The sequence below is a fragment of the Paramormyrops kingsleyae genome, chromosome 9 (genome assembly GCF_048594095.1).
Source record: "Paramormyrops kingsleyae isolate MSU_618 chromosome 9, PKINGS_0.4, whole genome shotgun sequence".
Lineage (NCBI taxonomy): Eukaryota > Metazoa > Chordata > Actinopteri > Osteoglossiformes > Mormyridae > Paramormyrops > Paramormyrops kingsleyae.
In genome coordinates this window covers 12624326-12651803 of record NC_132805.1, presented here as the reverse complement: position 1 = coordinate 12651803, position 27478 = coordinate 12624326, and the positions used below count along the sequence as shown (strand labels likewise).

The 27478-nt window shown below is 43.4% G+C and overlaps 1 protein-coding gene across 1 annotated transcript; it reads left to right on the top strand.

The window, feature by feature from the left end:
* The first annotated feature begins 13181 nt into the window (after positions 1 to 13181).
* On the top strand, positions 13182 to 23093 carry tent5ba (terminal nucleotidyltransferase 5ba). Its single transcript, XM_023807656.2, has 2 exons — positions 13182 to 13735; positions 21376 to 23093. Exons 1-2 carry the CDS (start codon positions 13580 to 13582, stop codon positions 22399 to 22401), a joined length of 1182 nt encoding a protein of 393 aa, XP_023663424.1. The 5' UTR covers positions 13182 to 13579; the 3' UTR covers positions 22402 to 23093.
* Positions 23094 to 27478: the final 4385 nt, after the last annotated feature.

The window sequence follows — 27478 nt, the reverse complement described above, 5'->3', positions numbered from 1 at the left end:
AAATGAACACCAATCGCTGAAATTAAATTGTGAACTATAGTGGCCTGATAAGATTACCCAGCAATAACATTTACTTGGATTTCTGTACAGGTCTACATATATTATAAATGAAGTAAACAATTTTTAGGTAAGCATCCATTTACCTCTTTAGTACACAGTCCATCTAATTTTATCAATTGCACAAGGGGTTACAGCTGTGAAATGAAATAAAACCATTCCAATTAAAGTGTTTGAATCATTGAGGCATGGAACACAGGAACAATAGGAAAGCGTACAGTTCTGTTTGTTCCGGATAAACAAATAAGAACCATCAAGAGTTCCTCATGGGTGCCTTTAAAGCCTCAACACACACACATACCCATAAACCTTCCTGCAATGAAAAATGCACGAACAAATCAAGCAATGAAGCTCTCTGGAGGGGGATCTGAAGAGGCAGATTGGCAGGACGAGAAGAATTTTGGTATTTTTTGAGCAGCTGAAAGGAAAAGTTGATATGGCATAAAACTAAGTGAAAGGGAACTGAAATGGAATTTAAAGTAAAAACAGATAAGCTCCCTTTTATGAGCATGCTGCTGTGACATAGACAGAGAATAAAGTTAGCTTGGATGGATAAAGTGCATATTGTGGAATAATGTCAAGCCATAATTCATGAATAACAAATAAGAAGAAAAGACTTGTAGAGTAGATATCAGCCAGATTAAAATATAGATAAAATAATGAAATATCAAACTTAATTGTTACTTTACTATATCTGTAATAGCAGGAGTCTGTAAATGCAGGCTAAGTACTGTATAAGCATCATGTAGAAATGGGAACCAAAACACCCTGCACAGCTCCTGGCTAAAGCGGCAGGTGCATTCAGTTACCCAAGATTAATGAGCATGATCAGCATTCACAGAGTATTAGATATATAATGAGCATAATATTCATGTGGCAGCTCATTTACATCTGCAAAATTAAAAGACGTTTAAATGCAAGCTTGTATTCTGTCTGCCTCTCGGGTCATGACCATCTATTGACCACAATGAATCTGGAGTCAGTGTTTCCATGACTGAAAATGGTCCTATAATTATAAAAACAAAATACTGATTTATACATTTCGGACCTTATCCATAGCTGAGTGTAAATCCTAAATTGGATAAAGACATAAAAAGATGTCAAGCAAAGCCATTTTGGTGAAAATGTTTCCCTTGCTATGTTTTGGTTGTTGCTTTTTTAGTATGACATAAATATGAATAATTACCTTTGACAAAATACAGCAGTAAAACATTTTCCTAGGTTTGCTTTAAAATTACAAATGGAAAAAGAATGTTAGAAAACCCAAGAAGAAGAGAAGATCTTTTCCTAAGGTTGTTTTGCAAGCAAAATTTTGTTGGGATATTAAATATAGTTAATGATATCTTACTTTATGGGCATAGTTTGTATAATTAAATTAGATGCAAAAACAAAAATAATTCTGAACTTGGTTGTAATGGTGCCCTTGCGATGTCTTGCTTTTTCCAGTGGCTATTACACCACCCTGTGCATCTGAGGTTCTCTACAGGCCGACGTGTACCATTCCGCAGCGCCAGTTCTGTTCTCAGTTTTTCTCCTTCTCAAAGCTGCCATTTGAAGGCAGACTCAAATTCAGTTTCCATTTACAGCAGGACACCCAATAACTTCACAAAATACTGGGTACCATGTAAAAACATTACAATTTCTTGCGACTCTTAAACAGTAGGAAGTAATCTGAATGGTCGCATATCTTCCGCGTGATTGGCCCTTTGGAAAGGCCTGAGATGTCCAATTGCTGGTCGCCTCACGCTGAGCTCATTTATGCTGATGACACTGACGACAGAACTTGAGCTCTGTAATTTAATGTGATTGGAGAGCATGAAAGCCAGACTTCACGGTCTAAATAGAGCAGCAGCCAGGCTTGCAGAATACCCGATTCCTCAATTATGAATGCTTGTGGGCTCTCCTCAGAGTTGCTGATGATGATGTCAACTTTCCGTTCTGTTCACCTAGACCACATACACAATGTTTTGTGCCCCACGCTGCCTGTCTCATGTGGGTGAACTATGAGCAGTAGTAAGTCATGTGAGTGGTAAAACTACGATCTCAGGCCTGTGAGCTTTATTGATGTTCCACACATGCAAATCACGCTTTTCTTGTAAACACTTAGTGGTATGAGAAGGAAAAGAGGAATGTGCCGAAATACCTGTTGAGATTCGTAGGGGAATTAAATCCACAAAGATGCAATTTCCCTGAGCAAAAAATGGAACGAGGAATGTCCACAAAAGCAATGAAAGCAGTATCCAACATGAATTCCCACATCGCAATTGGAATCCTGATGTAGCAGCCAAACAATCTAATTTCTAACAACTAGTTGTGGTCATTTCATAGATTCTCTTACGTTCCCCAATGTCTTGCGGCATTTGCACCCAAGTTGCCTAGTAATTGAGTAATTACCCATACGTGCACTTGCTTGTTGTATAATGTCTTGGCAATGTGGATCATAAGTATTTACTTAAACCCTTGTTGTCAATACATAGTAATATATCAATCTTTCTTATCCTGGTTACAGTCACAGGGGGACATGCACACATACAATATCATAAATATTAGCTTACCAGTAACTGCATGCCTTTGGACTGTGGGAGGAAATTGTAGCACAGCAAGGAAACCAACGTGACACACGGAGTGACCCAGAGTGGAGGTGGGACTCAAACCACTAACAACTGTGAAGCAAGATCTCAACCCACTAAACCATTATGAGTCCCTATGACATCAAAAGAGACATTGACAACCAATGATGATGGCAACAATGACGCCAAAAACAACAATAATATCAATAATAATAATCATGATAGTAATGCTGACAAAGTGTTTGGATATAATTGTTCCTTTAAAAGAAGATTTCACTACATTCAGAGCTAGAATCCAAATAGTCATTCCTGTTTAAGAGGCGTGACCTCATGTCAGAAGCATTTTTACATTCTTGCATAGCTCAGCTGGACACCAATATAGCTACAGAGATATGATGAAGTATCACCGACTCAAATGGCTGCTCATCTGCTGCACGAGGGTGTGACTGGTGACCGGGGTGGGGAGGGGGGCGGATCAGTTGCATAACATCTCCAGCAGCTTCTGTAAGGGTCTGCAGACCCATTGGTGGATCGGGCCTCGAATGGGAGTGCCCAGCTTTTTATAACCATGATGCGGCATTCCTTGGAGTGAGCCCTGAGCTCCCCTTCTGTCAGGAGCAAAGGGAAGACGCCTTGCTAAATATGGAGATCTCATGCTCTGTTACCATGGGGCCACATAATTCAGAATGACGCCAGGCGACTTTTACGGGATACGTGGACATTGAAGTAGCTTGCATAGTCAAGTCTAGTTAACACGAAGACTGGCTCAAAGACCCAACTCACTCCATAGCCAAATATATGTAAGAAATTGAACATACTACATGCAAAACTTGAACAAATACCGGTGATAGATTAGAGCTGATGGTTCACAATGTAAGAGTGTAAATTTACAGAAGTATTATATTTTTGTTATTACTCTTGTGTGTTACAATGTCTCCATTCACTTTATCATTTACCATGTTGTGTCAGAGTCAGGACCTTGAATGTAAATATGGATCTTAATCTTAGGAACAGCTGCATGTGACATTGGTTCATGACGTAAATATATTACTCAAGAACTCACATCAGTAAACTTTAGAGAATCTGTGCACGGCTGCCTAATGATGAATAATTGGTTAACCGACAGAATGGCTTTATACACTCTGATATGAATAACTTCTCGTTGACGCACATCTATACAGGGGAAGAAACACTGATCACATTTAGTCAAGCTGCTGTCTGGCCCTGTAGCGAGGCTCCTGTTTTCTACAGCTACCCTCAGCATATTCAGATGATTAGCAAGGGATTAAGGTTCTTTGCAATTGAAGATAATCATGAATGACTCAGTGCAAGGACTTCAACCCACGGAGGAACCTCCTCTCGAACCAGTACAGGTAATGGCCTAAACGAGCTGAGTGAATTTCAGCTTGCGTTTTGAGGATGGTACAGTAATCAAGCAATATTTCTTAATAAATATTGTAATAAATGCTATATATTTATTTGACTTTCAATAATAATGAACATATGTAATATACATGCAGAAAGTAGACAAAAGAGCATCTGCTGGTTTGTACAAGGGATTCCAGGATACCAGTATGTGCCAGTTCATATTTCAATCTGGGGGACCTCCAAGACCAAGACTGATTTCTAATTGACAAAATCTTCTTCGCTCACTCATACAGTTTAAGGGTTTGTATCTTGGCATATGGGTCTGCCAGAATTCCACCTAGAGGACTGACACCACAGAGCTATTTAGTTATTTTATTGGTTCATTCAGTGTAGTTTTATCAACAAAGATATATTTAAATAGAGTTTTCCAAGAAATAATATCTTTGAGCTTTACAGCTGGCCCTTTCATTGCATTTTTATGACTTCTGCGTCAAAATTATTGTGTGAATTTGTTCATTGACAGTAATGAACCCATTGCAAAATCCACGCAACACTGATTTTTAGTGCCTTGGCTCAGGAATCCAGTGAATTTTTTGCTCAAGGATTAATTTATTGTCATTTCTACAAGTACAATGTAATACCTTCTTGCGTCCCTCCCTGGAGACTTATACAACATATAACAAAAAAGAGCACATAATACATAAGAATGAGGACAATTAACATAATATCATATATACAGTATACATACAATATACATACAATGTACAATAACATACAATGTACAAAGTACATTAACAGACAAGTAGGACAACACGGTGCTGAGGTTTAAAGTGGCAGTGGGCAGTTAGTAAATGACAGTGGGGATCCACATTCTAATTCCTGTTGTAACAAAGATGTTCCTCTGGCTTGAAGTGCAAGTCCCCTTCTTGAGGGGAGGAGGCAGGAACGCGACTGGGCTGGGCTCTGGTGGTATGTGTCCAGCTTTTTGCTGGACAGTTAACAATAGCTTTTTTTCTTACGTATTAGAACAGTGTTTTCAAACATATTTGTAGATGCTGAAGTCGATCCTGCTTTTTCTAGCTATTTGACCGCAGACACCATAAAAAATTGTGAATGAAGTATTTCAAGTTAAAGCTTTATTGCTGTCAAAGAAGGGGACAAGATTTCCCCAAAATCATTTGAAAATTGAGTCCTGCATTAGCTGCTGGGATAGAGCGTGATGTGTAAAACAGGGAATGCTCTTCGACAGGAAAAGGCAGAGGGTCTGAGGCAGAGAGGCTGTCCCCTTCCCCTGGCCTTCCCGCTGACGGTGGAATCCTGTGAAACCACTCCTTGCTTTTTGCCCTGTGACTCAGCTGTTGTGTCAGGCACATCGCTTATTCACATCTATTTACAGCCTGGTCTGTACAGCACTGTGACGTCAGCTGTGTCACATTCCCCTGCTCAAGTGACATGCTACTGACGGGCCCGAGGAGCTCCTCTCTTCTTCAGAACTCACCTTTGAATGCCGCAAACCCTGCCAGAATGGGATGTTCAGCTCCTTGACAGGGCTGGAACAACAAAGTGGTGGTGTGTGAGGGAGGGGTTGGGGGAGAGCTTCCATAGCACAGACGGGAGCAGAAACCGGAGAGGGTCCAGCTGGCTGTCAGCGAGAGGTGATAACCAACACACATCGCTATGCGCCCTGTTCAGGCTGACAAGGCTGAATCCCCACTGCATGTCTCTTATCACTATGGACAATATCATAAAACCCGGAGCAGCTAGTTTCCACTTGGTATATCCTAGTTGATAATCCCTCCTGTGGTTATCAGAGACTCGAAAGAAGAGAGTTTCTGTGCAAATGGCAGTAGCAGAACGTGAAGCCCTGGTTACATAACTACAGGTTTAGGCCCTATAAATGAAAACTGGTATCATTCTCTTGAGTAACAGATCTAAACTTACATGACATGAACACAGCAATACCACAAGCAGTGTTAAATAATCAATTTATTCCAAGTGAGCATCTGGAAATGAAACTAAAATATGATCTCCTCTGGTTCTTTGCTGGAGCTTCAATGATCATATATCACAGTCGAAACCCCGAATTAAATGCTTCTAATTCAACTAGGTGATATCCATATATTTGTTAGATGTCTTGTTATTCACTCTAAATTAGCAACTTTACGAGATCCCGGAGCCAAAGACGACTGGAGGAATGCACTTTCTGGAATGCACGAAAACCCAGTGAATTTTGCCAAACACAAAAACAAAGCTTTCAGACACTTTGACTCTGGAACATGTTCAGATTCTGTATGCTGCAGTATGCCTAGTGCACACCAGCCCCAAATGTACCCGTGTACAGTATGTAGGATGGTGGGTGCTTGTGTAAGGCTCATTCGGAATGTAAGGCATATAATGGGACCCCATCCGCCCAAACCCCCCCCCCCCCCCCCCCCCACACACGTATTATCTGGTTGGATTTTAACTTATGTAGTAGGTCAGATTCATGTTGTTATCCATTGTATTTTTTTTTATAATTTCAGTTTCTTGTTTAGCCGATGCAAAATCACACGTTGCCTGGGTTCATGAGGCAGTTAAGAGTCCTGATAGTCAGCAGATGAACGGCTTTGTTTAACGTGCAGGAGGGAGCTGACGTTGTGTGCGTTGGTTAGAGACATACAGTATGACGTTACAGCCTTTTTATTTGTTTTAAATCTGTGCGCGTCTGGATAGTTTTGTTATTTTTAACCCAAGTGCGTGATTGGAACATTGCTGGTTCAGATTCCATAGCTGGTAGAGTGATGTCACCGTTAATCCCAGCAGCTGACCCTGCTCTCTGATCTTCATTATATTACTCTGGACAAAAGTGACTGTAAACAATGTAAATGTTCAATAGAGGGTGGCACTGCAGAACAGTGGATACCACTATTGGGGAAAGATGCGCGTTTCGGCGTGCGGCTCAGCAGGCTGAATGCAATCAGGTCACTGGTTCGAGCTTGGCATCAGAAGAATGGCCACATATCTGTGGGCCCTTGAGCAAGGCCCTTAACCCCCAGCTTCATGGGTGCTGCTGCAGGTGGCTGGCCTTCGCTGTGAAGCTCTTACCAATATACCCTGCCTGGCCCAAAAAAAAGTCATCATTTGAATTTATATCAGCAAATACTGAAGAGCCAATGACTGGATCATTATTACAGCTCAGCAATAAAGTAAAGTCAATAAGTCAATGAGTACCTGAATATACTGAATGGCCAGGTTACACCTTCATCCATCATCAATGGATTTTTTTCTTCCCTGTTGGCATGGGCATATTCCAGGACAAGAATGCCAAGATTCATTGGGTTCGAATTTTCAAAGAGTGGTTCAGGGAGCATGAGGAATCATTTTCACGCATGACTTGGTCACCACAGAGTTGTGACCTTGACCTCACTGAAGGTCTTTGGTATGTGCTGAAGGAGGCTTTATGGAGTGGTTCAACTCACTCACAAGATTTTGGTGAGAAATTAATGCAAATCTGGATGAAAATAAAGGGTGAGATGTTGCATAACCCTGTGGAAACAATGCCATGACAAATGTGCACCATGATCAAAGCTAAAGGCGGTTCAACGACAAATTCAAGCAGCCTTTTTTTGGCCGGGCAGTGTATGTGTCTGTGTACCATGGACAGCAAGATGGGCTAGGGATCAATAAAGTGTTATTATGAATTATGATTGTAATTTGCCCATCATCTGTGTGTAAGTTGGTGCCCTGTGGTAGACTGGCATCCTTTCCAGGGTGTCTGTGCCTTTGGCTTTCAGGGACAGGCTGCTGTTTCACTGTAGAAGATAAGGAGGTGATAATTGCATGGATATTCACTTTTATATAAACCTGTATGTTTTAGAAGTACATTGGACACCTTACAAAGTTATTTCATTCTCAATCTATCAAATTTATTAGTCTTGTTATCATGTACAATTAATATTCTTGCACTGTGCTTTCAGTTTGATGGTGCTCTCATTGCACTGGAAAAAGGTTGACTCAGCTAACGTCTCCATTGTGTTCTTATTTATGTATATAGATTAATTAAAATAAAGTTCATTTTCATTAGTCTGATGTGAAGAATGGTGTAAGTAAACACATTATGTACACTTTTTCTTTCCTTGATCGTATCAGCCTGATCTGTGTTTATTCAGTTTATTAAAGTGAAATAGGGTATTTGCTGTAGACGTGACCTATGCATTGTTTGAAAATGGATGTTGAGATACTCACCCTCTCCAGTTCAGCATTTATCCAAGGTGTGATCAAACAGTGTAAGCCCAACTCCACCTTCAAAGCTCACAATGTTGGGCAGCTGCGTTCCATAGAAGATGTACATACCTGCAGGTCCTTGTACTAGGCCCAGGAGGGCATTCGCTTTGCACTAAAATTTTAACTGACCTTATTTAACCCCTGTTATCCTTCCAGGGAGACTAGCTCTTTTATGGCACTTTTCCACTGCCACCAAGAACCAACAAACCGTACCGCAAACTGGCTGTTTTCCATCGCAATGTATGCGAGCCGTACCGAAGCCGTATCCGGGCTGTAACCAGGCTAAAATGGTCCGGCTTTCTAGCAGGGCCTGAAGCGCGACCAAACCGAGCAGGCTGCATCACCAACATCTGATTGGTTCGAAATGCATTTCTGGAACATACCAGTGTTCTACACATAGATTTCTCAGAAGGAAAAAGTATATATTCTATTATTTATTCATTATTAGTGGTATCGCACATCGCAAAGCATTTCCAAAAGCTTTCCAACCTCCTACTTAAAAAAGTACACAGCTGAATGGGATGGATTCGTAATGCAAATTTACACCATTTAATACTTGCATCACACTGCAATTCTCACAGATGTGCTAGCAGAAATTAGCACACAGTACAAAAGAAATAATCGCACATAATAAATCATGGAGTGTTTCTCAATACCAAGAACACCAAGATTGTACTTGTGATCTTGGCAAGACCGGTCTTGCTACCTTGTCTTCCAGGAAAGAACTTGGGGTACAATGAATCATGGGATTGGTCTTGTTTGGCGAGGATGTAACATATGTATCCTTGATATTTGGGGCAGGGCAAGAACGACATCCGGGGATCTTTACTCTCCTCAGTATTTCTGTTCTTGAGTATTGGAACTGGTCTACAGCAAAGGAAGATGACGTGAAACAGGTTCACAAGAACATAAATATGGTCAAGAATACATATTGAGAAATACCCATGATGCACACATTGTGAAGAGTAAATAAGCATCTTTCAGTTTTACGTTACTGCCACTCTCCAAACTCAGCAACGCCTTTACCAAGCCGACCCTTCTGCAGTGGAAAAGCAAAGCGAGCTGGAACCATGTGGAAACTAGTGTCTCTTCGCAGTAAGGCTTGGCTATGGCTTGGTTCCTGCATGTCAGTGGAAACGTGCCATTAGAGTTTAATTTTCTTCTTCGGGTGTATAAATTGTCTTTTTTTTGCTTCTCAGTACTTTAGGACAGGGTGTGCTGAATAATAATTTTCTGTACTGTGTCTAAGTACTACATGAATCCGTATTGTTTTGTCAGAAATTAATTTCAGCAAAGAAAAAGTTGGCAGCTAGAAATGATTACAGTTGATATAAAAAATAGTAACAAAAAAAACTCTTTGTCTTCTTGTTTTTGTCCCCCTAACGCGGAGATATTTTCTTCTAGGAAAGCCATATTAACCTGTATAATCTGGGGCTGCTAGCAACTTTATGAGTGTTATCTGTGAGTAGCTGTGATATTAGCATTAATGGCTAGCAGAGTCTATGGTGTCAAGCTCTGTAATGGGGAGCCATAATGCTACGAGCCAAGGGCTTTTAAAGGCCAACAGTGAAAGTGAAACTGAGGGCTATTGGATATCCCACCTCAGGCATACTGATGCCAGGGAGGCAGATGAGGAACATTTCGGAGGGTGGGTACTGACTTGGCTAGGCTTGGACCATACTGCACTTGGAAAACTGTACATGGAGGGATTGCTTTTTAAATTCCGTCACCATACTGTATGCAGTGGTATAATGTCTGGACGGCATTACAAATTAGACACTGCAAAAGCCTAATGTGGGCTGGATGCCAACCGGGCTAGAGAGTGACAGTAAAATTTGCTGACAGGGGGAGGAGTCATGGCTGTAAAACTTCTTGCTGGCTAATTGTACCGCTGCTGAATAGCTTAACAACGTATTTCCGGGACACTGTGCATCAGCCGCAATGCACACAGGGGACTGCTGTCAGTTTGCAGGAGATTCCCAGAATTTACGGCAGAGGTCTGGGCTATAAGGGCAGACTGTGACAGGCATTGTTTGATTTGTTTACTCTGTTCACCCAGGGTGCTGATTGCTTCATTTAGAAACTGAAAAAACTGGCCTGCTGCTTGTGCATTAGCCCCAGCCTTCTGCTCCTGACGTGGCTATTGTTCAACCCAGACACACATAGCAATCCCTAATCTTTGTTTTCTACCTACAGGTTACTGGAAAATGGAGATATTATTGTTGAAAGGATTTTTTTCCTCTTTCACATTTAATATTCCTCGTTTAAGTGACAAGTTTACCTTCCACAAAGATAGCTAGACCCTCCTGTCCTGTACCTAATTATTTATAGCCCTGTGACGCAGGAGCTGGTTACCACTGGTTTTGTCTGCTGGCTGGAATTGTTCCAGTCCTGATACTGGCTGGCTTGGGGATGCTGTTGTCCAGGGAACGGGAATGTTTGGGACACTCCATGCTTTCAGGATGATACCTCTGATGATTTACTTACCGTATTTATTTATTTACTATTAATGTCTGCACCTTTGCAAATAAAGGCCCATTTGACAGACAAAAAAAAAACTTGTTTATAGCTTGAAACACTGATTTTCAGTAACAGCTCGATTCGTGCCTGGAGTTCAGGACACGTTGGACACAATGCTAGAGTACCAGAAAGCATATTCTCATTATGGGCTATTTGAAAGCACCAGTCCACCTACAGTACAAAACATGCCTTTGGACTGTGAGAGAAAACCAATATTACCTCATTGCATAAGCTCTGCTATTCTCCAGTCATTGATAAAATCTCATTGAACATATTAACCTGTATAATATGTCATTTTCCAAAACAAGGGACACAATGGACTCAATTTCAACACGTAGGATTGTAAGACACAAGTTGTGGTTCCATGTCTGACATGTGGTGGGGCTTGGGGTTCTGTAACAACATCACCACAGGCCAAGGCCTCTCAGTGACACACCGGGATTCACCATAGAAAAGCACTTACTGTACTGAATAAAAAAAAAATGCACAATGTACAATGCGAGTAGAGCATAGATATCAGATGTTGCAACAGACCGACTGCAGCTGCTCAGAACCGCAGCTGTGAATGTCAAATTTGGTCTTCTTCGCGACGGACTGGAGCTGCCTTTTCCAAATCAGCATCATCAGATCATCTTTCTGCCTCGACTCTACGAGTGGAGATTTCTGAGAATTAAGTGGCCTTAGTGCCCCAAGACAAAACAGAGATGGGGGAATGTTTCCAACCATGTGCATGAAACTGTGAAGCACATTTGAGGAAGGTCTGTTTACTTCTCTAGTACACATTGCTTACTCTGGTACAGTGCACTCTCGCAACGTAAACCCCAAAGGCTACACAAAATGCTTCTTCACAGCTACGCAAAAACTCAAGTGAGCTAAGTAATCTTACATGTCCAGAGAATATAAATAATGTTTTTTATTTAATTTCTCTCACTTGTGAAGAATTTGAGAAAGTCAGTCCTACCCATTAATGTGTTTCTTCATGTTATATTTCTAATATTTCTTTTGAGTGTTGTTTTGAGTGTGTCTTCTGCTGTCTGTGAATTCTGTGATGAGATCATTTTCGTTTCTGTCCTTGTTCTGCAACTCGCCAGCAGTACTGCATGCAGTAATGAACAGATATAATGAAGTATCTGAATTTTATATTTATATACAGATATGAAATCTGGGTAGTCTTTCCTTCTAGCTAAACACCCTGGCCTGTGTTTAAATAGGGACTATGCAGATAAAATTGATATAACAATGAAAACTGCAAAGAGTGGAAACATTTCTGCCGTGGAAACACTCAAGCTGTGGAAAGTCAGACTTTTTTCATATATGTAGGCATTTAACTCCAATCAAACTAAAATATGACCTGAGGTAAAATGCAAGCTGTCGCCAGCTCTGTAAATAGGAGCTGCATGACAAGTTCTTGTCTGTGTTTTCATTGGCCTTCTTTAACAACAGCCTTTAAACGCTGCTTATCTCACCACTATTTGTGTGCAGTGATAAAGCCTGGCTGAATGCATGTGTTAGAATCCATGTTATTTCTGAAATTCATTTGATTCAATTCGATTAACATTCTTTATGACCTCTGTGGTTGGACGACATTTAAAGGTTTATTTAAATAAATTGTTGGCACACTACAGATACACGGGGAACAATATGATATCATGTTTATCTAAAACTTTAAAATATTATTGTCTGTTTGGATAAATTCAAGATAAATATAAGAAGGTATAAGATAAGGCTTGTTGTGCAAAAGCTTTGGCTCATGAAGTTACAAGAAATTACCTAAATCAAATGGATGTTCTATGAAAAAGAAAATGCTTGCTGTATAGTATGTTATCCATTTTTGCTTTATTTTTCATACTACAAGTGAATATTTTGATAATGTAAATTAACATTGACACATTAGCATAATATAAATTAACACTGACACTGCAACTCTAATGAATAAATGGTTTTGGAATATGGATAAATGGATGGATGGATGGATGGATGGATACTAACACGTTTCCTTTGATGAAAAAGGCAATGTGTGCTGTAAGTAATCCGTCAGCTAAATTTTTCATCAATTCACTTAGTGAAATAAACGTTCCATTGATTCCTGATGGACTGATAGACTGGCAGCCTGCGAACGGCGCCCCCTTGCCTTATGCAGGCTCACTGCAATCCTTAACTGGAGAAGCGTTATGGATGTTTGATCTTCTGCATATTAGTTTACTATTGGCATCTTTGTTTAGACCTGTATTATAATTTGGCAGTTTTCCACTCATAGAATATAGTACAATGTAGGCGTCCTGTCATTTTAAGGGACTCCGGGGATACCACTTTTAGGGCGGATCCATATTTTATACGTCACGGGTATGTGGCCAGCCATCCAATCATCGCCGCCTTTGTATCTACGCAGACCCAGGGTGGTGGGTGTGAATAAGCGGTGTTCTCTAGTTAGGGTAACGCCGATACTTACTTTGCGATGGCCTTTAATAATTCATAACCACAGTGCGCAGCCAATCGGGCCGCGTCTATGTTAATCCTCGCACTTTTAAAGCCGTTTGTAGCCTAAGTGCTAGCATACTGTATGAAACGTGTTTTGGTGGAGGGGAAGCTCGTATATTGGAAATAGTCTAACGTGCGGAGATTAATACACTTTAGTTAGGACAGAGAATCGCCAGCGATTTATTATTTAAAGCATTCAGTCAGATCTGTAACAAACATTTTCTTGCGTTTCAGTAGCTTGTTAATTCTGAGATTGTGACTTTTCGGCGAGAATAAACGGCATAAATAAGCTCTACTGCGTTTTGGCTGGGTGTCACATCGCCATGTCCTCCGGTGATGCGTCGGAGCAGGGTCGGCGATTCTGTGTACTGTCCTGGGAGCAGGTGCAACGTTTGGACTCGATCCTTGGGGAAACCGTCCCCATACATGGGCGCGGAAACTTCCCCACACTCTCAGTCCAACCGAGACAAATCGTGCAGGTAAGGTGACAGCCGGAGTGACATTTCGCTAAATCTCCGAGGCGCATTACGCGAAACCAAGGCGGTAGCTGATTAAAGCTCGGCTTACTTACTCCGGATGATCTGTCCATTGCGGCTGAAATTATTATTCACAACTCCTGCCGATTTTACGATTGTTATATCTCTTCCCTATGGTGTTATATTCACACACTTGGAAACTACGCAATAAATAGGAACTATATCTACAATTTTATGTCTTGACAGTTTCAAAACGTGTTAGGAGTATTCCCATGCAGTATAACTAAACTCTCATATTTAAGACTGATAGATTGATAATCGTTTTTTATTATTTAAACATTCGCCTGTTAATAAAATTAAAGCCCATATTATTGCAAATAAGATTTCAATGGTTCGGTATTTCCGCTTGAAACAGCCAAATCCACAAATTCTGCTGTGCTGAAATAGCACAGACGGTTTTTTTCGAGAGTCGACTTAAATGCAGACATGAAAAGTGTTAATGCTGGTAGTATTTTGTGAATGAACGACGCACTGACACCGATTTACTCCCCGTTACGGTTTAGTGAAACTCAATCCTCCTCATTTTCCAAGGTCTAGACGTTTTGCGTGAAATCGTCGCCACTTTTTATTCCCATTATAAGTTGCCACTGCCTTTATGAATGCAATTAAATTTCAAGTTTTAAATGATTACAGCCGTCTAATTCGTTCTGTTTATAATCCTTTCCTTTGTATAATATTGCTTGCCGTCTCTGGTACTTTGGATATTTATCTTTCTGAAAGCCTTTATACACAATATGACGCGTGTGTGAAAGGGAAGCTCCATGAAAGGATTAGTCTGATATTGTTATTTCAGTTTTTTTTTTTTTTAAAGCTATTTACGTATTTTGTCACATATATTTCCTCGTGAATGTATTGACGTACGCATTTTAAATGACATCAATAGCTAGGTCACTGGTTTATTTTTGGCAGAGGTGTATTACAGTGGTGCTCATTCTCCGACATATTTCAAAGGTTCCAGTTTAAACCGGCGACAATTTCATCCTTTTATTACGAGCTGTTTTTAAAAATTTTTTTTTTTTTTAAATCAAATTTATTGTTGATTTACAATATTGTATTAATCTTAAACTCTGCATCAACCAATATTTTGGCTTTAGCAAGATAAACGGATGTGTTAAACTAAATTAAACTATAGAGGAAGTATGTGTAGAGAATCTGAAGTAGTTTGGTGGGTGCATAGTTTCATGCTAGGCAGTTTATGTTTAATTATAGATGTTAAAGTACAAGTTCCTTTATAGGTAGTTATTACTCACACACACACTGAAGCTGCCGGCTTGAATTTGGAAGGGAGAAAGGGCTCTGTGGATGTGTGTGTGTCTGCATGTGCAATGTGTACCCTCACTCTCGCCTGTGCGCAGGTGCACCTGCAAAGTTGGTCAGTGTGGCCCCTTGAAACATTGTGCGATTTTGGGAACTGGACCCTCGTTTCCTGGCCAGCGGGTGTCATGTTTAGACCCCTCTTAGAGAATGTTGGGTGTGTACCAGTCGTCCCCGTAACACTAGACGTGTGGCTCTAAGCTTCAAAGCACTGACAAAACTTCACATCAGTAACGAAGGGGGTCACTTGTACCACTGGTGAGCTTTCCAGGCTGTAGTCACACTTTAGCTCTGCCCCACTCTCACTGTGAATGGATTTGCCGTAACTGGAAGGCAGAATTGTGATTGGTAGCCATTGCGTGGCCTCTGGGATGAACTGGCATGCTACCCATGGTGCTCTGTTGTTTTGGGGCTCCTGTGATTGGCTCCAGACTCACACCAAGACCCTCTCCTGGAGAAGCCCCTATAAATCATTTGTGGATGGGAGTAGCTTCTGGTTACCGCCTCTGCCTACCTTCTCATAAACGCCAGCCACTTGGACCATCCTGCTGGGAACTGTATGCTTCTGTTCAGGTGCCAGTAGGTAATCGTGCTGAGATCTCAGACTTGGCCCAAAGTCTTTTGCCTTTGGGTTTTACTCGCAGACTGATATTGGAAGTATTAAATTACCACAACGGTTTACTTTGTTTTTTTTTTCTGTTTATAATTTTTTTCCTTTGTGTAATGTTGTTTCCATTGGTTTCACACGCACACCATACTGTCAACCATTTCAAATTACAATACATGTTTTAAACCCCATTCGGTAAGAATAGTAATAATGAACAATAGTCAATACCAGCAGCGTATTGCATTGGCACAGTTGATTAGCTCATTTCTCTACACATCTGTCCAGCATGTTTAGTCCTGACTTTGATTCCTTACCCGTCTATATGAAATTTCCTGGTATTCTAGGCCTACTGATCAGGTGGTATAACTGGTATGTTTGTCTCGTGTCTGTGGACTGCTTTCGACTGTGGAAAGGCTTTTCCGTGGCCCATCCACTGTGAAAAAGCAGCTGATCCCCATTTTGCCAGGGGCCCACGGCGCACTGCGGGGTTGTCTCCCGGTGGGATGGCGTGAATTGTGTCCCAGAGGGTGCAAAGATTTGTCCTTTGTCCTTCCCCAATGAACCCATGTAAACACTAGTTGAGGTATTTATTAGGATCACATGTCCAGTGCAATATATAATTTTTGGTGCTGCCGTGGCTTGTTCTCTGGAAAAGCTCGTTTAATTTTTCCATACGCGCTTCCCCACGCATGTATTCTCCCTCAGTAGTTGAATCAGCCACCTACTCTCTATGTTACAGCTCAGAAGCTGAAGTAGTAGGTGGCCCAGTTTCCTTGGATGGAAAATTCATTCCCTGTTATGACGATCCTGTAAAATAGCACTTTAAAACTTGGTTTTAATGACATGGCAACATTTTATTATGTTAATGTGCTGTTGGCTAAAACTGTGAAAGGAATGACTTGGGTTTGAAACCCAGAAGCTTTTTCTGATAGCAGCAGTGTTAACCTTCTGTATTACGATCTAGCTTATTACAGATTTATAAAAGACCATTTTTTAAATTATCCGAGTGAAGTTTCTGTCATGGTAAATGATCATACGTGGCAGACGAGCGATTCACTTGAGGGATGTCAGCATCTGCGGCTAGAATGGCACTGCTCAGCTGGGCCGTCTAAATCTGTTGAGTATTCTCCGGAATGTTCAGACACAGCAGCTATTACAGTGGTTCTAGAATGCTGGGATGGAATAGCTGAAATGGTTTTGCCTCCAGTGGGTATTCCTGAGCCCGCCAAGCAGACCTGCTGGGGTTTGTCCAGGTATTGAGGGCCTCGAGGCTAGCCAGTGAGGCCATACTTTTCATTTTTTAAAAGGACACTCGCAGGAAACCCATTAAACATAGGTTCAATTTATTTCGAAAGGTTTATTTAGGTAGGGTTCATGGGTGTGGAATGATAAATGAATGCAACCATTCATTATTGCAATTTCATGGGCTATAGCCAAAGCCAGATGAAAGTGTGATATTACAAATGCCAGGCAGTTTGCCTCAGTCACATGATAAACTGTGGCTGGTCTGTATATGGAATCCCTGTGAGAGCAGTAGGAGTGTGAGCTCATCTGTGACACGTTTCTGTGGCTGCAGTGCTGTGCCAGTGCGGAGGGAGTGACTCGATCGATTACATGCAGAGCATCTCTTTCCGCCTGCGGTCTTTCTGGTGTGACGCTCTGTGTTTAATGGGGGGGGGCAGTTAAGAGAGAAGGGAAAACTGGAAAGGTGACGGGTCCTGGTATTGATTTGCACACTGGAATTGTTTCACCGCAGACCATATTTGGCTTGCGATTTTTTTCCGTGCTAAGGTTTGACAATATTTGGTGTCTTTATCTGGCAAATTGCCTTTGATAGAGCACACGTTCGCAACTTGCCATGTGTACAGAAGCTGATCTTTTAAACATGTGTCTCGTACTTAGATCTAGATTCGAAGTCAGGTAACACTGAACACACACATACACATGGCAGTGCAGCACTTTGACCACTGCATGTGCTGCTCGATGCCTACTGACTCCAGAGGGTAATATTACAAATCTTGAAAGAATATGCCACGAATCTGCTGAAACAAATGAAAGGGGTGTAAAGCAGTGCTGATCCCTTGTCTACAAAGTCTGACCCAGTAAGTAAAAATAGATGCCTTTGATCATCTGACCTGGGATCAGAATAATGAGTAGCTGGGCTACATTAATCTTACTGTGCAGGTGAAGAGGTCTCCTCATGTGTGCGATGGAACCTGGCAGCTGCCCATTTTCTGTTCTTTGTAGAACGTACTGGAGCTTCTGCCTTTTTGCACAGTTTATTTTGGTCTTTGATTTGCTCATCTTTTATGAATGTGCTTCTGGCTGTACCTGACCTTTTAAAATGGGGGGGGGGGGGAAATAACACTGGGGGTAGAAAAATGAAGTCAGTGATATAGTATATTGCCATACTCTTTAAGGAGTAACAAGCTGATGCTGATTTAACCTGAAGGGATTCCACTTGGAGTCCATGCAAGGCGAGCACGGGCTTGCCCTTTCCGCAGATAATCTATATACACTTACAAATGTCAAATTCTTGAGATTGTAAGCAGACAAACCTTCCCAAGGATGTGAGTGTATACCCTCATTTATATCTGCATCTGCATAGCTATAAGGCTATGCTCTGCTGGCAACAAAGGCTCGGGATTATCAGGTTATCAGGCTCTTTTACCCTCCCCCAGAACATAATGTACGTGGTGCGTGTTGTTGTTTGTTGCTTTGGTCGGCTGCTTAAGCACTGAGTTCACTTCAGAGTGACATCTGCTTTAATTTTTCTGGTTGTACACAGGCATGTGTGGTCATTAAAAAGCAGCACAATATATTGTCCCCAGTTGAATTTTTAATTGCTCGCATATCTATGCCACGATCATTTAATCTTTAAGGCATTATTATTTTGAGGATCAAAACAGTGAAATATATTTGCGGAAAGTTCCGTTTGTGTTTATCTCCAAAAAATGTTCATACTGTAGATGCAAAGGTGTTTGAAAGTGACACTAATTGAATTGATTTCTTGATATTAAAAGCTCAATTACATTTGAAAAAAAGCAAACTTGGAATAAGGGGCCCCATGAAGACCGAATTTCCAGAAGTTACATTTACGAATACAAGATAAGTACAATATTTTAAATTATAGCAAGCAGTATGTCTGTTATTTGCATTTTTAGGGACAGTTTTCAGGATAGAGAAAGTTTCCCTGCTGTAATGGACTATTCCTGCTTTCAGACTTCATGCTACCCAGCTTTGTTTTCACACTGGAGTCTCGTGGTAGGTGAGCGTCTGTTTCATTGCTAAGCCTGACCAGAAGAAAACAGTGCAAAGACTAACATTACATCTTCCATGTCTTTGTTGCTCTAAAGGGACAGTATCAGAGAGATTGTGAGCAGACGTAGATAGAACACAATTCAATGACATTCAAGGCTAACCTTTGCCTCACGGACAGAGTAAGATACTGCAGGCTATCCAAGGCTACAGCACAGGGCAGAAGAGGAGCACAGCAAAAGACGGAGTAATTAAACTTCTTAAATTTGCCCGATCAATCCGCTGGAAAGATACCCCCCTACCCCCGACTGACGAATGTTACCGATAGCAGTCATGCCCCCCACCCTGTTCTACCTCTGGCACCCTGCACTCTGGTTAGCAGATTATTGATGTTCCCTCATTTTTAATTCCCTCTCGTTTCTCTCAAATAGCTGCCTTAGGGGGCCCCCTATCCATGTCAGCCTAGGGCCCCTGAGGAGTTACTCCACACCTGTTCAAGACGGCCTTTTCCCTGAGCCACCCGTGGTGTCCGTCTTCCTCCGTGCGGTTCCAGGAATAGGCTCCAAATCAGCATAACCTGGGCTGTAGGGGGCATTACTGAAAATAGGTCAAGGGATTCATACCAGCAGCCAAAAGGAATGACCAACGGGGCAGATCTAATGCAGTGTAGTCATGCCTCATAGTAAGGACACGAAGGGTCACTGCTGCCACTGGAATCCAGTGCGTAGCTGGCAGCACGTGTCTCCTTTTGCGCTTTAGGCTTGGTGTGTAGCCAGCACATATGTTGCAGGAATCAGCCTGCAAATAATTTTTAATGGTACTGGGTCGAACTCTTCATAACTGTTCTGAACCTCCAGCTAATCAGCTGACAGCTGTCATAGGAAACGGGAAGATTGTGAAGATGTTCCTCTAGCTTTCATTCCCCACAAGTTTGTTTTTTTTTTTTTTGACCGCATGCTTGGGATTTTTTTTTTTATTGGTTTGACTGGCCCCAGGTTAGTTGGGACCCTGTACTGGATAAACGCTTGGAAGATCGCTGGATGGATGGATAGATGGATGGATGGATGGATGGTTTGGTTCCCAAACTCCCCAGTCATGTTGTCCTACAAGCCCAATTCTCTGCACAATGTAATGTCTGTTCTTGCTGCATTTTCACTCCCATTTTTTCCCCGGCTTCTCTCTCGCCGTTTGGAATATCTTGGATCCTTCTCGGCCTACTGTTCTTGTGCTTTGATTGTCTCTTAAAACCTGTTTTTTGTGATGGAGATCAGGTTCTTTAAACACTAGAGGGACTCACAGCAGCAGCAGCAGCTAATGGAGTGCAGTAACCTTTTGTGCCTAGGGCACATTCATTGTTGAGAAATATATTTTAGGAAGGCCAGGCCCCCATTTGCCATGTGCCAGAGCCCTGAGTCACCTGTCCATTGTGTACTCAATCGCCATTGGCCAAGGCTCGTAATCATCCGACACCCAACATCCTGTGTCCACTTCGCTCCACTATTGGTTTGGGTCCCCATGCGAGGTTGTGATGTCACATGGATGTGCCTCTGGCCCACCACATTCTAGTCATTTTTTAAAGGATCAGCTTCCTAGCCCAGAGTGGCTTGAATCTCTGTAGGCTTCATTCTTTTGTGTCTCGCCATGGTAACGGGCCCAACTGCAGGGCCATGGATGCCATCCCATCACCGGAAAGAAGCAGCACGGTTAACAGGCCTGACCCAGCGGTCACTAACCAGTCGGCCTCCAGGGTAGAGTTCAGCTAGATGTATGGGGGCGTACGGCGTCAATGGCGAGGGCAGGGGGGCGCCAGCCCCCAGTGCGTGGGGACAGCGGAGGAACAGGCCGGCCAGTGCGCTTTGGCTCGGCTCCAGCCTGGGTTTGTTTGCTTTGCGGGGGGTTGTTGACGGAGGCCACAAGTTCACTTGAGTGGGTGGCTTCAGGGGGCCTTGTGTAGGAGGTGGATCGATTCATTTTAACTTGCGGTAAATGTATGCATCTACCTTCAATGGCGTGGGCTGCAGATGTGTGCTCAATTGGGGGGGGCGCATCCGCACATGGGGCCCCGTCTGCAGGACGATATGAGATGAGGACGGCGCTCTGTGTGCCCAACCCCCGCCATGCAGGATCAACACCCCTGCCGCTTATGTATCACCTACCCCTCCTCTCTCATCACCCACTTGGTCACTCTTACGGCAAATATAATTCCTTTTCCCTGTCCATTCATGGTAAGAAGTGTATTTGTTTTGAGACTAGCAGGTCCTCTGCTGCTGTCGTACTGCTGCCCTGCACCTGTCTTTCCTTCCCGTGCTTTGGTGCCTAGGCTCCCGTCTGCCTGTGTATGTACGTCTCTCTGCATTTCTTGGTCCACTCCCCCTAGTGCTCACAATGATCTCCATCTTCCTAGGTGGTCCGGGCACGCCTGGAGGAGAAGGGCATGGTGGTCCGGGACGTGAAACTCAATGGGTCAGCGGCCAGCCACGTTCTCCACCAGGACACAGGCCTTGGCTACAAAGATCTGGACCTGATCTTCGGCCTGAGGCTGGCTGACGACCGGGCCTTCCGTCTGGTGAAGGACGTGGTGCTGGACTGCCTGCTGGACTTCCTACCGGTTGGTGTCAACAAGGAGCGCCTCACGCCCCTGACTCTGAAGGAGGCCTACGTGCAGAAGCTGGTGAAGGTCTGCAACGACACGGACCGCTGGAGCCTCATCTCGCTCTCCAACAACATGGGCAAGAACGTGGAGCTCAAGTTCGTGGACTCGCTGCGGCGACAGTTCGAGTTCAGCGTGGACTCCTTCCAGATCGCCTTGGATTCGCTGCTGCTCTTCGACCGCTGTTCTGAGACGCCCATGTCGGAGAGCTTCCACCCCACCGTGCTGGGCGAGAGCATGTATGGAGACTTCCAGGAGGCCCTGAGTCACCTGCACAACAGGACCATCGCCACGCGTAGCCCCGAGGAGATCCGGGGTGGTGGCCTGCTGAAATACTGCCACCTGTTGGTGAGGGGCTTCCGCGCGGCCTCCGAGGCGGAGATGAAGTCGCTGCAGCGCTACATGTGCTCGCGCTTCTTCATCGACTTCCCTGACATCGGCGAGCAGCAGCGTAAGCTGGAGGCCTACCTGCAGAGCCACTTCGCAGGCATGGAGCACAAGCGCTATGAATGCCTGGTGACGCTGCACCGCGTGGTCAACGAGAGCACGGTGTGCCTGATGGGCCATGAGCGGCGGCAGACGTTGGGCCTGATCTCGGCGCTGGCACTGCGGGCACTGGCTGAGCAGAACGTTATCCCCACTGTCACCAACGTCACCTGCTACTACCAGCCGGCGCCATACGTGCGGGACGTCAACTTCAACAACTACTACGTGGCCCGCGTGCAACCGCTGGTGGCCTCATGCAATAACTCATACCAGACCTGGCTGCCCTGCAACTGACCCGGCAAAGCCGAGCCAACAGACTGCTGGGATAGGCGTCATGTGACATCGGGGTGGGGGGGGGGCTCTCTTTGGTAAGCTCAGTGTTCGACAGCAGTGATTTATATATATAAAGTTTATATTTTTCCCATTTTGAAGCAAAAAGATACTAAAAAAAAACATGTATTTGCTAAATGTGACTTTTTCTGTGCTTAGTTGAACTTTACTGCTGTATATCTCCTTTGAACCACAAAAAAACTTTTTTTTTTTTTGGTCTTGGTTGTACAATTGCAAGCCCTTTTTATGTGTACGTAGAGGGGTGGATGACATGGGGGGGCATTTTTGAAGTAGCTTTTTCTTTGTGTTTATTGAAATGAATGTTGAAAGAGACTTAGAGATTTGTATGTTTAAGAGAGGGAATGCGAGGGGATTTTGAAGCTGTATTCTTTTTAGATTGTGGTTTCAATGGATCCTTTCCTCATATATGGGATTCTAAAAGGACCAAAGATTTATATTGTTTTACAAAAAGGGAAATTACTGTTGTGATTCCAAGTGCCTAAAACAACCAACTTAAAAAATAACCTCTTTAAAGTAATAGTGTTGTATAGAGAGTATGATCTTCTATATTACTGTAAGTCTCTATTTTCAAAGACTGAGGTGTTCATTTTCAACCGATTTGAAAAAAAGAAAAAAAATTAAAACCCCAAACTTTGTGTAGTCTCAGTATTGTCTACATGTTCATAATGTTGCATTACAGACATGATCAGACATGTACGTAGAACATATGTACATAACTTGAAATTTGTACTTCATATCTGTTTGCGTGTATATACAGTATCTCACAAAAGTGAGTACACCACTCACATTTTTGTAAATATTTTATTATATCTTTTCATGGGACAACACTGAACATATGACACTTTGATACAATGTAAAGTTGTCAGTGTACAGCTTGTATAACAGTGTAAATTTGCTGTCCCCTCAAAAGCCATTAATGTCTAAACCGCTGGCAACAAAAGTGAGTACACCCCTTAGTGAAAATATCCAAATTGTGCCCAAAGTGTCAATATTTTGTGTGGCCACCATTATTTTCCAGCACTGCCTTAACTCTCTTGGGCATGGAGTTCACTAGAGCTTCACTGGTTGCCACTGGAATCCTCTTCAACTCTATACACACACACACACACACACACACACACATGTAGGGTAAACATATCCTTATGGGGACCGCTCATTCATTTCAATGGGAAAAATGCTAACGCTAACTATGACAACCTTAACCCCCATCCTGCCCTAACCATAACCATAAGTAACCTAACAAAATACAAGAGTTTTTGCATTTTTAGTTTTTTCATAGCAGTCACCGATATTTATAAAATAGAGTTTTCCCTTATGGGGACCAGGAAACCGGTCCCCATAAGGGAAAAAAATGGATATTTATCACGTTATGGGGACATTATGTCCCCATAAGGATAGGTAAACCCGCTCACACACACACATACACACACGGAGCATTATGGTAAAATTAACGTAATTTAACTGCAAAATAACATGCTGTACTTATTAAAAGAAGTATACTCGGTTCCAGCTACATATTCATACGCTTCTGAAATTTATTGCAAAAATGTATTCCTATTGAGACGGCCTTATTAACTTCTCTGCATTATTCATTGTTGTGGCACACGACACAGAAATAACTCAAAGTCTTATATTTTCGGTGTACATTTGCCAGCTGGCCTAATGAAATGCGCTGGCGGGTGTCGGGGTGAAGCTGAGGCCGTCGCGGAAGCCTTTGTGACAGACGCCTGTCTGCAGACCACCTGCACCTCTGGCTCTCCACACGGGGACTCGTTTTTGTCACGGAGCGAAGCAGCACCACAGCGCTGTGCCTAGTGGAAGCCGCACGCTCCTGTCCGCCGTCTCTCTCCTGCCGCTTCTCCCCGTTTATGGGCATCTGCACGTTTGTTTGTGTAAAGCTGTCCCAACAGCAGCAGAGGCATGTCGCCTGCTGTTTGCCCTCACGCTTGCATGCTTTTGTGCTGAGCGTGGGCGTGCGGGGTTGCTGGGGCAGTGCTGCGAGACGTCCGCGCCCAGCACGGGACGCCCTCCTTTTCATGTTCACGCCTGTAAGTCTGGCTAAAACCCCCAGAGAAGCGAGACCCAACATCTGAGGTCCAGGGGCGAGTAGGAAGCAAAAGCCGCCTGTAGATCTCAGGGCCTGAGTGGCCGGCTGGACACACTGTCTGGTGGACCAGGTCTGGCACCTCGAGTGGGGCAGCTCACCCAGAGCGGCCCTGAACGGGGGAAAGAGGCTACAGCGTCACAGAAATGTACATTTTCATGTGGAAATGCCGTTGCATTTTTGTCTTCTATTGGTGACGAATCAAACTCAAAGCCAGATGAGTCCACTTGTCAGGGGACACCCTGGGTGGGATGCCAGTCTATCACAGGGCACAAGGCAGGGGACACACTGGGCAGGATGCCAGTCCATCACAGAGCATGAGGCAGGGGACACACTGGGCAGGATGCCAGTCCATCACAGGGCACAGGGCAGGGGACAAACTGGACGGGATTCCAGTCCATCACAGGGCACAGGGCAGGGGACAAACTGGGCAGGATGCCAGTCCATCACAGGGCACAGGGCAGGGGACAAACTGGGCAGGATGCCAGTCCTGCACAGGACCCAAACACATAAAGGGCAGTTCAGAGTCACAAATTTGCCTCATTGCATGTTTTTGGACCGTTGGAAACTCATCCAACCACAGGAAGAACGATCAAACTCCACACACAGCCAGGGATGGGACTTGACCCCACATGGCTGCTGACCACTGTGGCACTGCACTGCCCTGGAAGCCTGCGCTCCTCGTGCTTAACTTTCTGGTTTCTGCTGACAAGACATCGCTGCTTCATCACTGCTGCCGTTCCTCTTTATTAGCCATGTGGCTTTACCTCCCCCTTTACCAAGCGTGTGGCTTTTCCAGGGTTGTGGGCTATCGGAGGGGCTCTAGAAGAATACAGACTCTCCCAGCCCCGACGAGGTGGACAGTCCAACTCATGTGAGGAAGAATTACTAGCACCGTCTGCACCGTCAGATTGATCATGTGTGGCAGCACCCCGCTCTGAGATCAAAGCGCACACACGCACGCATTATTCCTCTGCGGCAAACCGCCGCCGTCATTGATGTGCTTCTCTCTTTCACGGCACGATCCGTCTCCCGGTCGGCCACAGCTTGTTCCGATAAAGAGAATCATGGAGGCCAAGAGCAGCGTCGTCAATCACGCTGTCAATACCACTTATACTGCCGTCACGTTTCTCTTACTGCCTTTCTGCAAGTAATCCCCTTTCTGCAACATTAGGCTGCTTGAGAAAGTAATATCATGGGCAAACCTGCAGTATTTTCAAGCTCAAACTAACAAAAGTGATCCTCAAGAAACTGAACGGCCTCGTGTAACTCATTTTATCCAAAGATATCTGCACAGTTTACAGATTAATATACTGAACCAGCGAAGAATAGGGTTTTACTGCAGAAATTCAAGTGGGTCATCTTTGGTAGGGCAACACAGCCCCATTTGGTGAGGCCAGTCTGTGTCTCTAAGAAAACCGGTTACATAAACCTCAGCTAGATGCCCAAACAGAAGACGAGTGGGTCGTCTAAATGCAGTGCTTTTTTTTTTTTGTTTGACATTAACCCGAGTAACGTTATTCGTAATGTCAAGCTAAGTACACAAAGTCCCCATGAACACAAAGGCTGTCTTGAACAAAACTCTTTCCAGGAGGAACCTGGGTTTGCGCAAACACCTTTTGAACCACGCATACCTGGCCTGACACCCTACGCCATGCATTGTAATTTTACCTGGGGACAAGCTGCATTGTTTTGCGCCAGCGAACAAGGCTGCGTTTAACAGAAGCCCACTTCAAACTGGTGGGAGGGGCTGGGAACTGACGAGGGGGGGAACAGCCTTCCTGTTGTATCTCTTGTGATTTTCGACTGTTAGCGCGAAAGCGCAATTGCCTGCCGCACCACAGTAATTAAGCTGCATTTTCAGTTTTGGCGAAAAAGATCATTTCCAAGAGGAGTTCATGTTTTTCCATGGTCTGCCAACAAACGGGACTCATTTTGATCCGTTTCCTCCTCAGTTTCCCCTCCAAGGGAAGGTGTTGCGTAATGTCCAACTTCCTTGCTGAACTGGGAACTATTTTCCATTTGCGCTCAGGCTCCATCAGTCACTCTTCAGCTTCTCGAATTTCTGGGTCTCGTTTGAAAGGCATCGGCATCGTGTGAAATTTCAAATTGTGTTTATTGTTTTCATTGTATCCTTTGCACATATGCATGCACTGAAACATGCTTATCTTTCAAATGCTCTCTCAATAAAATACTGCATCCAACAAAACAAACTGAGACAATGTTGGTCATTTTTCAAAGGCAACCATGCATTTGAAGTGCTAGACTGAATAAAAAAACACATCATTTATTGAAATCAGCACCTTATGCAGAATATATCAATGACAGCAGGGTATTCCTTGTTTGGGACAATTGGGCTATTGTTGCACAACATGGACTTCAAAAACCAGCCTGTGAGTTATTCCTTGCATGACAACCCTAAAGTGACCTGAGGTGTGTGTGCTTCCTGAAGCCTGTCCAGTCCCTCACACTTACTGGGATCCCTACTCCACTGGGACTCATTTGACAGAGACTCCTCAATCATTCAATCCGAGAACAAGAATAGCCCAAAACGCAAATTAGATCTGTCATAAATGATTTAAAAACTTACACAAACTTTGGTGGTGAAGATTGACCCTGTTTGCAAGTAATCATTTAATTATTATGCTGCAAACATGAAAGGTGCTTTAAGCTTCAGTTTACTAACAGCTAAAATTGGTACAAAACTGAAAAAGGTGTACTGGTTTTTAGAACTAAAATCTGTTCAGGGTTCAAAATTTGCGTACATAGCTCAGAGGTTTTAGCTGATAGCACTGATAATAAGCACTTCCCCTCCCTGATGTTTCTGACAGCCAACGTGTATCTGTGCTCTGCCCTGATTCAAGCTCTTCGATGGCTGAACATAATGGGGAAGAGTAGTATGGAAATAAAGAGGGA

Excerpts from the sequence above, each read along its gene's own strand:
- tent5ba (XM_023807656.2), top strand. The coding sequence starts at position 13,580 with ATGTCCTCCGGTGATGCGTCGGAGCAGGGTCGGCGATTCTGTGTACTG. Across the intron at positions 13,736-21,375 it reads AACCGAGACAAATCGTGCAG|GTGGTCCGGGCACGCCTGGA; the intron begins GTAAGGTGACAG and ends CCATCTTCCTAG.